The sequence below is a fragment of the Ictidomys tridecemlineatus genome, chromosome 2, assembly GCF_052094955.1.
Source record: "Ictidomys tridecemlineatus isolate mIctTri1 chromosome 2, mIctTri1.hap1, whole genome shotgun sequence".
Taxonomy (NCBI): Eukaryota; Metazoa; Chordata; class Mammalia; order Rodentia; family Sciuridae; genus Ictidomys; species Ictidomys tridecemlineatus.
This window is the reverse complement of record NC_135478.1, coordinates 187,976,718-187,990,246: the sequence shown is the minus strand read 5'-3', so window position 1 is coordinate 187,990,246 and position 13,529 is coordinate 187,976,718. Positions and strand designations below refer to the sequence as shown.

The 13,529-nt window shown below is 37.6% G+C and overlaps 1 protein-coding gene across 6 annotated transcripts in view; it reads right to left on the bottom strand.

Annotated features, from left to right (window-relative positions):
* Cttnbp2 (cortactin binding protein 2) overlaps window positions 1-13,529 on the bottom strand; it is a 140,804-nt gene that overhangs the window by 20,089 nt on the left and 107,186 nt on the right. For all 6 annotated transcript variants that reach the window (XM_078040320.1, XM_078040316.1, XM_078040318.1 and 3 more), the window contains 3 exons: window positions 6,954-7,040; window positions 6,772-6,871; window positions 5-157 (listed from right to left, as the gene is read on the bottom strand). In XM_078040320.1, the coding sequence (XP_077896446.1) occupies window positions 5-157; window positions 6,772-6,871; window positions 6,954-7,040 (340 nt within the window). The remainder of the gene's footprint in view (window positions 1-4; window positions 158-6,771; window positions 6,872-6,953; window positions 7,041-13,529) is intronic.

The following is a 13,529-nucleotide window of genomic DNA, read 5'->3' as shown; positions in this document are numbered from 1 at the left end:
TTACCTTTTTGGAAAGTACATGGGCTTTCAGTGCTGCGATTCTCAAGAGGTGCCAAAAAGTCCCCCAACAACTCAGACAATGAAGATTTTTCCAAATTCTCTAAGATGATGATGATTTTCTTCTTAACTGGAGATTGTTTCATTGGAATCAGACAAGCTGTGATCAAAAAGCAAATTAGGGATTAAAGCTTTTACAAGAACCTATATAAACTGGCATTTTTTTTTGCTTTGATGATCTTGTAAATAATTTATTCTGATTTGTTATATATGACAACAGAATGCGTTTCGATTCATATTACATATAAACAGAACAATTTTTTATATCTCTGATTGTATATAAAGAGTCACACCATTTGTGTCTTCATACATGTAGAGTAATGATGTCCATCTCATTCACTGCCTTTCCAACCCCTATGCTCCCCCTAACCCTCCCTCCCCTTTGCCCTATCTAGAGTTCATCTATTCCTTCAATGTGTGCCACCCCTACACCCCCAGCACCATCCCCATTATGAATCAGCATCCTTAGAGCAGAGAAAACATTCAGCATTTGGTTTTGGGGGATTGGCTTACTTCATTTAGCATGATATTCTCCAACTCCATCAATTTACTGCAAATGTCATGATTTTATTCACTTTTATTGCTGAGTAATATTCCATTGTGTATATGTACCACATTTTCCTTATCTATTCATCTACTGAAGGGCATCTAGGTTGGTTTCACAGTTTGGTTTGTGAATTGTGCCTGTGTCCCTATAGTATGCTATTTTTAAGTGCTTTGGGTATAGTCCGAGGACTGGGATAGCTGAGTCAAATGGTGGTTCCATTTCCAAGGAATCTCCATACTGCTTTCCAGATTGGTTGTACAAATTTGCAATCCCATCAGCAATGTATGAGTGTGCCTTTCCCCCACATCCTCATTAACACTAATTGTTGTATATATTCTTAATGGCTGCCTTTCTGATTAGAGTGAGATGAAATCTTAGTTTTGATTTGCATTTCTCTAATTGCTTGAGATGTTGAACATTTTTTCATATATTTGTTGATTAACTGTGTATCATCTTCTGAGAAGTGTCTGTTCAGTTCCTTGGCCCATTATTGATTGGGTTATTTGTTTTGGGGGTCAGCAAGGGTAGTAGATTGTGATGGACATCATTATCCAAAGTACATGTATAAAGACTCAAATTGGGTGTCAACATACTTTATATATAAACAGAGATATGAAAAATTGTGGTATACATGTGTAATAAGAATTGTAATGCAAAAAAAAAAACACCCCAAAACAAAGCACATGTATAAAGGCACGAATTGGCATGAACATACTCTATATACATCTATATAGAAAGAAATTAAAGAAGACCTTAGAAGATAGATAACTTTGCTCTTGAATAGGTAGATATGTATATAGAGTTATCAGATATTTTGCTGAGAAAAATTTAAAAGAAGGAAGATATAAAGTGTTATCCAAAAGTGGTATGATGGGCATACTCTGAAATTGCTAAGGGAGTATGACTCTGGAAGAGAGTCTGACATTCCTTACTGCTGTTGGAAGTGCACATGAGATTCCTGGCTCCCTAACAGATTTCAAATGGAACCAACCCAATGGCCATCAATAATAGGATGATAAGTAAATAGGAATATATTCATGCAATGGATATGAAAGTGAACAAATTACAACTCTAAATAATGGAATAGAAGACTATTACAAACAATATATTAAGCAAACCACCAAAGAATATTATTTCTAAGTCAATCTGGTAGAAAAACAAAATGGAATGAAGTGGTCACTAGAGACTAGGAATGGTTGGGGATAAAGGGGATTAAAAGAAGCCTAATAAGAGACAACAAGGCATAATTAAGAGTAGAGGAATTATTTCTGGTTCTCCTTTAACACAGTAGGGTAACAATTGGCTAAAACAACCTATATTTCAAAATGAAAAGGAGAATACAAAATTCCCAGCACATAAAAAATGATAAATGTTTGAAGAGGTAGAAATGCTTACTCTCTTGATTATATTATTACACACTGTTTACATATACTAGATTACCATAATGTATCCCATAAATATGTGCTAATATTATCCATAAAATCTATTATTTCAACATGTAAAATTCAAAACAGGAAACACTAAAAATATAATTTAGGCACTTACATAGAGGTAGTCAAACTATAAACCAAAACTAAAAAATGATTATTGCAAAAGATTGTTCATTGATCTGTAAGTATAAGTAGTGTTTTATATGTCTCTTTCATAATACAAAAGATTAAAATGCTTAAATTACACATACATAAAATATTCATAAAATTATGTGAATGGGTCCTCAGAGAGAAAAGCAGATCCCTCCTGTCATTTCACAATCTCACAGAGCTTGAAGTGATTGGACTAAGGTGTTAGGAACAACAATAGTAAGGAAGGAAAAACATCTAGGACTTATAAGTCTTATTTGAGCATTCCTTCTACTTGGGATGGGAGGGACTGCTTTCCTATCAACTCAAATTAAAAGATGCAAAGTAATGGGCTATTATTATTGTATTTAGGAAATGAATAAGTCCCTGCACAAAAGAGTTAAACAGTGCTAGCATTATGAAGTACTCAAATTTTATTAATATTTTACTGTATAGATTTACTATATAGATTTTAATCTATGTAGTCCTTCCTATATACCATTTAAAAATTAAATTTCAATTTTTTAGATGAATTCTAAAACTTTCCAGTCTTATTCAAATTAACCTTGAAAAAAGAAACAATTTTAAGTATTGAAGAATAATATTTTCAAGTATTCTGCTTTTCACAAATACTTGGAGAAGATACTCTATTCCTTCTTGTTATTCATACAGAACGCATTCAAATTTCCAAAGAATCCTTGAACATTATAAATGGCTCTCTTCTTAGACTGAAAAAGATTTCCTGGATGCCACAAAGCTTTGAAAACCAGAAGACTAGAAACAATAACAGCCACCTTTCAATTTTAGTTGTACTTGTAGGTGGCTATTGCAATGGGGTGTGTGCTGGATTCTCTTTAACACAGCTAGCAATAAGAATGCTAGAATCTTATGCTTCCCAGAGTTCAAATATTATTCAAAATAAGTGTATTGTGGACATATAATAAATGCATACTTGGTTTAAACAACCATTACAAACCTTTTCTACTCAATGATTTAAAAAACTCAAAACACCAGGTTAATGGTTTGTATATATTTTTATATAATTTAAAACTGAAAGCCTCCAGGTTTTCCCTTATTTGCTAGTTCAAGTGCCTTTGAAGCTGTTCCAACTAATTAAAAGTGTTAGAGGGAATAATTAACTGCATCAAAAAAATGTTTATCTATACCTCCTTGCTACATGTGCTATGTGCTAAGTGTTATGGCATGCTGGAGGTGAGGGATTCTAACTAGGGGAAAAGTAGATTTTTATTAGCCCTATTCTGAGGAATGGAATCCTAACAGATGGACAGGTCAGAGGAAGGCCTCCTAGATTTAAGAGAGGTTTTTCTAAACGAAGCAGTTCACAGCTCCAACACACAAAAAATGGGGCAACAAATCAAGGTGCACTGACTAAGAGCTCAGAGCTGATACATACCTCAAGCCAGGACTGGGCTGGGGGATTGGGGTGGTGCCACATGAATGGAATAGGATCAGAGAGTCACCACCGTGGGCAGCATCAGAGTAGCAGGGTGCTGCACATTAGAATCACCTGGGATCCTCCCCTGAAATTCTCAGTGACTCTGATTAATCAGTCTCTATGGGGTATGGTGCACTGGCATTTTGTAAAGCTCCCCATGACTGGAATTTCATCAGACTTGCTCTTCTGAAGTCTCAAAATCCAGCCAAAACTGCAAAGTGGAAGATCCAGAATGAGACTTTGGGGGATCAACCAGGGAATCAGTGAATTATTTACAGAGGGGCATAAACAGGACTAGACACCTGCTCTGAGGTCCTTACTCTGGGTGAAGACATCAACTGGTGGGAAAAGAAATAAGAGAACATTTCTACTCAGTTCTTACAACTGTGATGAAGGCACGAGGTGAAGAGAACCTCTCCCAGAACCAAGGTACAGAATACAAAGGCATTTTTGAGAGAGACTCAATAAGGCATGGTGTTTGACTTACAGAAAGGGACAGAGAGGAAGAGGGTGTGCAGTTATTGGAGACAGAGAGCACATAACCAAGAGTATGGTTGGAAAAGGGGATGATAGTGATGGCTCTTTTAGGACTGGTGTGTCTGATAAGTGAAGCATCCTCTCTGAGATACCTAGCAGTGGGTCGGACATCATGAGGATGGAAACACAAGGGAGAATTCGGGCTGGGCATCCAAATGGCTTTTTGGCCACAGGTCAAAAGGAATCTACACATACAAAGTGCGGCAAGTAGCCTTCTTTTATGTCTACATAAATTCTGATCAGAGTCTGGTTAAACCTTTAAATTCAAAACTGAAGAGTTCCCCATTTCTTCCCAGGTCATCAGTGAACAGCTTGGGCCCTATGGAGAAGATGGTGGCGGTGGTGAAGGGTGTTTTAGAATATGAAGAGTGACATTAGTGGGGGCAAGATGAGAGGCTTGACAACATAATGCTCAAGACATAACATTCCGAGAACTTTAGATTTCATTCTTGGAGCCTCTGGAGTGTAATAGTGGGGACACTCATGAGTGGTTTTGTATCCTAGAGTAAGCCTCCTGAAGTCCTCCATAGGGTTCTTGGTGGGAGTGAGGCCTGGGGAAATAAGAAGAGCAACAGAGGCCTCCACAGTCTCCTTACTGTGGGTGGCAGGGGAGATGGAGAGCAAGAGCAGGAGGTGAGACAAAGGGAATGGATTCAACAGGACACACAGACTGCTTCCAGGGGGAGGAAGGCAAACTAAGGGATCTAGAATGTTCCAGCTGCTCACATGGCAGGTTGCAGTCAAGCTCTTACCAGGTGAATTTTATACTAATGCTTTAGTTTTGTTATTAAAAGTGAAGGAAGATTTAATAAATATTTAATAAATGTGTAAGTCAAATATAGAAATAAAAATCCTTCTGTATCCAAAGACATGGCATTTCCTACTCCTCTCCTTACAGTAGTTTTTATCTGTTTTAGTCTATTGCTCAAAAATTTTTCTTTCCAGAGGCTGCATTGCAGCTCTGTGGCAGAGTGCTCGCCTAGCATGTGTGAGGCACTAGGTCTGATTCTCAGCCACACCTAAAATAAATAAAATAATGGTCCACTGAAAACTAAAAATAATTGAAGAAAAAATAACAAACAAAAACTTTTCTTTCCAAGTCCAAAGCATTTTATCATTATGCTTTGTCATCAATAACTTCCTTATCAACTCCTGTCCTCTCTGCATGTATTGCTTTCTACCTTTAAGCCGGTTCTCCCACTTTCTGATACCTGAAAAGGAATTCCCCATCTGGCCTTTTTGTTTTTCTGCTTACAGTGTTTCTTGCATCAGAAAATTCACCCATTCACTCCATAAATATTGGTGATTAATACACAGGCTAAACAGAATAAGCTATAGTACTAGCCTTCAAGGGCCTCAGAATAGAACACACACACACACACACACACACACACACGGGGCAAAGCAGAAACCAAATCAATACCTTCACTGCCTTCAGGTATAGTCAGTCAATATGGGGGTAAAAAAGATATCTCCAGATGTTCCCTAAGGGGATATGGAGGGATCAGAGAAGCCTCCACTTGAGGTGCCTGTAAAGCATTTTAACAGAGGCTTTCCCCTAGTTTCTAGTGGGACAGAGGATGATGTCTACTTTATCGCTAGTGTTCAACATAGTCCCTGCCATGTGGTAGTCACAGTGTGTGTGGGAAGGGTGAGGGAGTTCACGTGTTTATGCTGTAATGCTATTTAGTGGCAGCTGTAGTCTTCACAAAGACATGGAGTGGAAATGCAAAGGACACACAAAGAAGAAAGAAATGCCACATCTTGCTGAAGTACAGACCATTGGTTTAAAAGAAAATCAGGTAGATCTATGCTCCAGAATGGAAGACCTTGAATAGCACGGACTCAGTGCAAGGGCAGTGGAGGGGTAGGTTGCAGGAACCACAAACAACTTCCAGTCAGAGGTCTGTAGGCTAGTGATGAGTGTTCCGAGAAGAGAAGCCACAGGCAAGAAGTCAATTACAGGAAAATAGGTGTGCCAATGGGAATGGATAAAAAAAGGTCAATGGGATATGACCACAGTCAGGCTATGGACAAGGATGAAAAGTCCATAAATGAGTAGAAACAATGACACCTACTTGCATGGTGCTGTTGTGGAGATTGATTAGTGTACACAATGCATTTTCCAAACAGCCAATCAATGGCATACCAGTGAGATAAAAAAGGCAATTAAGGGGTGTATTGAATGTAGAGAATTTGTGAATAACCAAATTTACTAAAAAATAATTTTTTTTTAACATCACCATGCACCAGCAATTCTAGACAGCACCAAAGACAATGTCCAGTCCCACAAGGATGAACTGCTTCCACTCCCCCTGATACCCTTAGTATACTACTGGTGCCAGTTATAAGTGTGCTCACAGAAATTACTGATTTATAAAAAGGATTTAAAAAGAAGAGAATGCAAGGTGCTCAACAAATGCAATAATATGCACATAAAAATAATTTTTTTGCAAGCATTCATCTGGGTTCTCAGCTTTCACCCCACATCTACCAAATAACTAAAAAGTTGACTTAAACCTTTTTCTAAGCAACAAAGTTTATTTCCTTTTAATAGCATCATTGAAGGGCATGCCTTTGAGTTATCACCATCAAGCTTGCTGAAATTGTCTTACCGATACTGATGAACAGATCTACTAGCTGTTCCTTGGAGAAACTAGCATCCACTTCAGCTCTCACTATTTCACAGGAGAATCCTGCAGCCAGTTGTCTGTGCTATAATAACAAAACAGAATGATTAGTTCTACACACTTTCCAATTTTCAAGTAAAAGGGGATGGTATGAAATAAATCAATACCTTCATGCAGAGTGCAAGCTGATGTGCTATGTATTCTTGCAGGCTTCCTTCTGGGCCATGGAAAATGACATTATGATATTGCTCAACCTGTTAACAAACCAAGAAAAGCCCTTAGGTGAAGATGCTACATTGAAAAGAGGAAAAAAAAGGGGGGGGGGTATGTAGGGATGGAATTCCCTTTCTCTAGTTATCCTCAGATTGTCTGGTTGTAAAGTTTAAAATGTCTTAGGGATCATTTTATTCACTGGGCACTTGAAGTTTTTCATTTAATGTGAAACATGGGCAAAGAATCTTTAGCAACAGCTGACATTTTAATGAAAAGCAAACATTTATTTGCTTCCTACCATTTTCTACAGAAGGTTCAGCATGGTGGCTGAGAAATTTACTAGAGGATTTTATCTCTTGCAGATGCTCATTACTTTGAATTTCCCAATGCTTATTTTATTTTTTAATAGTTAGAGCAGCAATGCATTTCATTAAGGAAATTTTGGAAAATAGAACGTAGATTAAAAATCTCTGATAGTGTCAACACTGAGAAGCAAAAACTGTTAAACCTTTTTCTTTTCAGGTTTTAGTTTACGTACTTGTGTGGGGGGGAGGATATATGAGTGAGATCATTTTACAGCTGTTGTATGTCAAAGAATATCTTTATGCAGATGTCTTGGGTAAAATACTACTTGATGGGTATAAAACTCCTGGGTCAACTTTATATATTATTTCATCCTGAAATTCAGTGTTTTGATTACATCTAGGTAGAGATGGATCACTTTTACTTTTAAACAACAAAACATCCTGCCTGGATGCCTCTAGGATATTTTAAACTTTATCATCATATTTAGGAATATCAAGAGAACATGTGGAGATTCAGCATGCCATTGGACAGAGAGCCAATTATCATCTACCCAGGGCAGAGACAGGTAAGTCTGCAGCCAAATGTGGGAGGTCAGCTTTCCACTTCAGTCATTCCAGGTCTGTGCCCCATTCCTAGCACACAGACTTCATAGAAGTTTTCTTCTTTGAAAGGTCTTGCATCAACAAAACAAATCAAATCAAATCCCAGACTGTCGAAGTTCCAACTTAATCAATACAGTTGATACTGCTTACGCGTGTGAAGATTGAGCCACCAGGACTTAGGGAAGTGTTAAGCCTGGAAAGGTCTGCTCTCTCTAAAACTTGGGACAGTGTAAAGACATGTGTCTTTCTACTATTATTATTCCTCTATTTCACTCTCATGAAGTTGCCCCTTTCACATCACAGGGAACGGCCACAACCTTGATGGTATGTCCTAAATGTGGCCCTGGGTTCTTCGTTACAGAAAGAGAAAAATTCTGGGATATAAAAGGGAGGCTTCAGGGGAAACCCTTAGCATGTGCTAAAGAGGGAACTCCTCCTATATCTGGGGACTTTAAGACTTAAACTTTGTCATCCAGGGAAACCAAGACATGCTTGAATGACTTCTTTCAAAGGGGGAAATTCAGGTTTCACTACCAATTGTCGGATGGATGGTGAGGTAAGTAGAGAAGGGTCCATCAAGGAGAGGTTCCTTCATTTAGGGCTGTGTTTTAGGGTCTGAAAGACAACATATTTGCTAGACACCAGTGATATTCTTTGAAATTAAATCCTATACTTTGGTAAGCCTTAAATAAAAGCCTTACCAATGCCTGCAAAGACAGTGACTGGAGCTTCCCAAGGATGTTAGATCCCACAGCCACAGGATGAACTTGGCATTTGCCTGGACTATTCTCTGTGGTATTGGTGGTTTGTGAGCCAAGAAACGTGGAGGTATAGGCAAGGACCAAGACTTGGGTGAGAACTTCTCCAAAGACACAGGAGAGAGAATATCCTAGAAAATCCAACTAAGGTTGACCTCTAGTCTATAGGGTTATGGCTCCATGAGACTTTAGGGATAAATTATTATTAAAGAATTACTATTGTCAGATATGGTAGCACACACCTGTGATCCCAAAGGATCAGAGACTCAGAAAATTAGCAAGACCCTTAGCAACTTATCATTGTTGAGTGGTAAGGTACTCCTGGGTTCAATCCCTCATACCAAAAGAATTATTATTAAATAATCATCTTCTCTAATTTGTATTGGTGAGAATGGAAAGTCTGGGGAATATATGTTTATATTTGTCATTTAAAAAAAATGTCACCCAAACCAGGCATGGTGGCTCATGCTTATAATAGCAGCAGCTCTGGAGACTGAGGCAGAAGGATCACAAGTTCAAAGTCACCCTCAGCAACTTGGTGATACCCTGTTTCTAAATAAAATCTTAAAATAGGGCTGGGAATTTGGCACCCCTGGGTTAGGCACCCCTAGGTTCAATCCCAGGTGTAGAACAACAACAAAAAAATTGCCCAATTTGTGTAGCTTGGGCCTCTTTCTCCCAATCTTAAGTGGAATATGGGTCATTAGGCTTCCAGGGCTTATGCAATTTTTCTTCCATTATGCTTTTCAGAATGTCTCCTTTTCTGGTTCTATTTCTGAGGAACATCTGTAATGTTTTAAGTTCTGCCTCTCTACTCTCTGTAAGGACATTTGTCCTCTTAACTCATCATTATTATAACACTGTTCTTCTCCTGCACATTCTGGGAGAGCTCCTAAACTTTAGTCTTGCATGGTATCGAATAGAATATTTACCATTTCATTTCTGCTCTTGTTGCGAGTACAACTTCATGCCATTGCATTTTTAGTTGTTCCTTATATGTCTACGTCCTTTCCAACACTGTTCTGTTTAATCTTAGCTCAGACTCTACAGTTTTCTTCAGTCTGTCCACTCACATTCTACAGAGAATATGAATTTCCAAATATTTTGTACATATTTTTCTAGTTGCTGTGGTCTCATGTTCATGTTCCCCATCCCTCAATCCATATGTTAAAACCCTGGCTTGTAAGATGGATGGCATTAGTAAGTGGGGCCTTAGAAAGTAATTAGTGCCCTTATAAGAGAGGCCTACAAGACCCCTTGTGCCTTCCACCACATAAAAACCCAGCAAAACACTGTGAACTAGGAAACGGGTCCTCTCCAGATATTGAATCGACTGATCCTTAGATCTTGAACTTCCTAGGTTCTAGAATTGTGAGAAATAAATTTGTTTATAAGCCACCCAGTCTATGCCATTTGTTGTAGCCATCTGAAAGGACTAAGACACTAGTAAATAATTTTCCCTAGGTTCTTGGAATGACAACTGTTCTGTGGTTTTCTTTCATAGACAAGTTAATTTTTTAATTTTTTTTGAGAGAGAGAGAGAGAGAGAGAATGAGAATTTTAATATTTATTATTTTTTAGTTTTCGGCGGACACAACATCTTTGTTTGTATGTGGTGCTGAGGATCGAACCCGGGGCCGCACGCATGCCAGGCAAGTGCACTACCTCTTGAGCCACATCCCCTGCCCAAGACATGTTAATTTTTTATTATTGTTATATGGTGTGAAACCGGAGAAAGAATTTTGTAATGAAGCAGAAGGTGCAAACCTCTACTGCCTTTACTTGCTACCGGTTTTTTTTCTGGACCCCTTCTTTAAGGGGTCCACTGAGTGGAGGACAAGCTGATGTCTATACTTGCTAGTTAAACTCCAGGATCTAAGAATAGCTGAAGTGGAATGGACTTCTCCCATCCAACACAGTAGACAAATGCATGAGGATAAACTGCACCAGGCTCTTCCTATGTCCATCTCCACCTGGATTGCAGTCTCACCAATCAGCAACAACTTCTTGCTCATATATTTCTAGCTGCATTCTCTAAATGGCTACATAAGAGCAGGGAGCAGAGGAAAATCTTATGTGCTGCAAAAGCAGAGTCTAAATACCTCAATTTTTTCCCCCATAATTTTATAACTGGTATAAATCTTACTTTTGTAATCATTTGGAAGACAGTAAGAGAAGGATGATAGTGTTTTCTACCTAATTTCAGGAATGCCTCCTATAAGTGGGCCTAACACTGTATTGACCCTGAAGGTAAGGGAATAATTTTCCAAATTCTTAACAAAGAAAGACTCAGTTCTATTTTTTTTTTCTGGTATTTTAAGTTTTTTTTCATACTTCAAAAGTACTTTAGTGGGAAATAATATAGTAGGTACTGGTAGCCAGGTGCAGTTTTAAGCCAGAACCCTTGAGCTCACCAAATTAATCCAAATGGCTATGGATTGTTAGGTAGAGCTTCTCTCACAAGGAATGAATTGTTTCATACCAGTGAAACAGGATACAGATTTTCAAGATTTACTGAAAGTCTATCCCTGAGATTTTAAACTAGTATTGCAATTTAATCTTGTTTCACTCCCAAAGACAAGAGTGCTCTATTCATTACAGCCATCCTGCCAAACTGCCTATACTTCCTAAAGATTGATTTTGAAATCATACAACAGCAAAAACCCAACTTCATAATAATCTGTCTTCAATTTCAACACCTCATCAGTCCTCAGATTGCAGGAGTTTTTAAAGGGAAAAACAGAAAACATTCATTGAAAACATAAAATTTCATTGAAAAGGCCATTTGGTAGAAATAAACCCTTTGTATTTAGTTAGTCTAATATCACTCGTAGGATATGGTGGAATATAAATAAATAAATAAATTATATAGGTAAAGGGAAAAACAAGCGTGCACATTTTCAGATCATTAATACATTCTAATACACTATGAGTCTCTTATTTCAGGTATTGCACAATTTTTCGATAAATTTTTTTGTAATATTGGATCAATGAAGTATAATTATGTTGGTTACCATTTAAAATCTGAACAAAAAATTAATTACTGTGAGTAAATTACTGTTACTCTATTGATACTGGTGCAAACATGAAAAAACTTGGTCAAAGTAATGCATTTATCTATTTCAGAGCTACATTACATTTCTTTGAATATAGAAATCTTGGATATGATAAAAATGCATGCTCCGTGCTTCCAGCAGAGGGCTCTAAAGATAAACAGATGAATAGATGGATGGGTAGATGGAGCTATAGGCTGACTTTGGGGGGAGTGGGGATTAGAACTGTCCTCATTGTGTTTAAAGGAGATCTGTTCTTTGAAAAAAATCAAATTAAATCCAACTTTTACAATTATGGTCTAAATCAGAGTCATCAGAATTATTTCCTTTACAGTGCGACATTTCTGCTTATTAGTAAGGGACACTGGCCTCATTATCACAATTGGTACCAATGCCTTTTATTCTTGTGTCTTCACAGCCTATTCAGGAAGCTCATCACATGTCAGTTAGTGCTTTGTGAGACAAAGGGATTCTGGAAACAAGTGACCTAAACAATGGGCCATCACCCTTTTATTTATTTTTCTCTACAGTGTTTTTCTGCAGAATAGAGTTTACTAGAGGAACTGTGGTCTCTACTACTGTCCAAGTGGAAGTTGTAATGTGTCCTTAGATTTGTGGCATTTGGAGCAGTAACCCTCATCTTTTGCTCAGTGTTTCACTCATGCAGAATCTGAGAAAAAGCTTCTGCTGTCCAGAGATAGTTTTAGGATAGCTTGTGCTGAAAGACAAAACTCAAAACGGAATGAAAAATAAAAGGGCTTTAGCTGAACAAATAAAACTGGGATAGGTATTCACTTAAAGCCATATATGCTTTATATCTAGGAATTTCATCCCAACCTTTTCTGACACTGAATTTTAAAGAACTAAGTTATTTTCAATTTTAGAGCTATGAAAGATAGTTATTATTGATTCACTCATATAAAATTCCCCAAACAACATCTGTTGTTTATGCTAGTCTCAATAGGGTGATAGTAATTTACTCCCAGTGATAAACTTTTTTGGTCATATTTTAAACGGTAACCAATACAACCACACATGATTTGATGATATGGAATGAAAACCTTTAACAAAAGATTGGCAATATCTGAAATGAAATCTAATGGAATGTGTACATTAGAATGTATGAGTAATCTGCCCATCTGTACATCTATACCCAGCATTCAGAAATAAGAAATTGGACTTCTTCACATTAGAGATAATTTTAAACATTGCCGAGAGCCTCTTTACAGAACAGGTATAAGGGAATAACCAGAATTCAAGAGTAATTACAGTTTATACATAAAGAGACACACTGTAGTAGAGATATATTTTTTAAATTAGCTTATTGAAACTTTAGAAGTCAATATCAGTTTTGATTATTAACTTCAAATAAAGACAAGTCCTCATTTATTGACACAGAAATAATAATTTGGACATTATTGCACTTATTTAAACAATAAAGCTATACACTAACTCTTGAACTCTTGTTGCCTTGCCTGCCAGCCTCAAGCCCTCAGGAACTCTATATGCTAAAGATGATCTTTGGGCTGCTGTCTGACCTACTGCCTGGAATCTTCTCCCATTGTTGTCCTGAGAGCCCAAGGATCTAGCACTGGTACTGGAACCACTTCTTTTTTGCTCAAACTAGGGAACTGCTTTCTTATTCTGTGAGGACCTCACCCAGACTCATTCTTCTTCTCCTTGATGATAAAGACCAGGCTAGAACAGGCCATCAGCTAAAGGGGCTGATGGAGCTTTTGTGGTCTGTCTTAGATACAAAGCTATCACAACATTATTTTTATGGAAAATAGCAAATTTATTTGGATGATGTA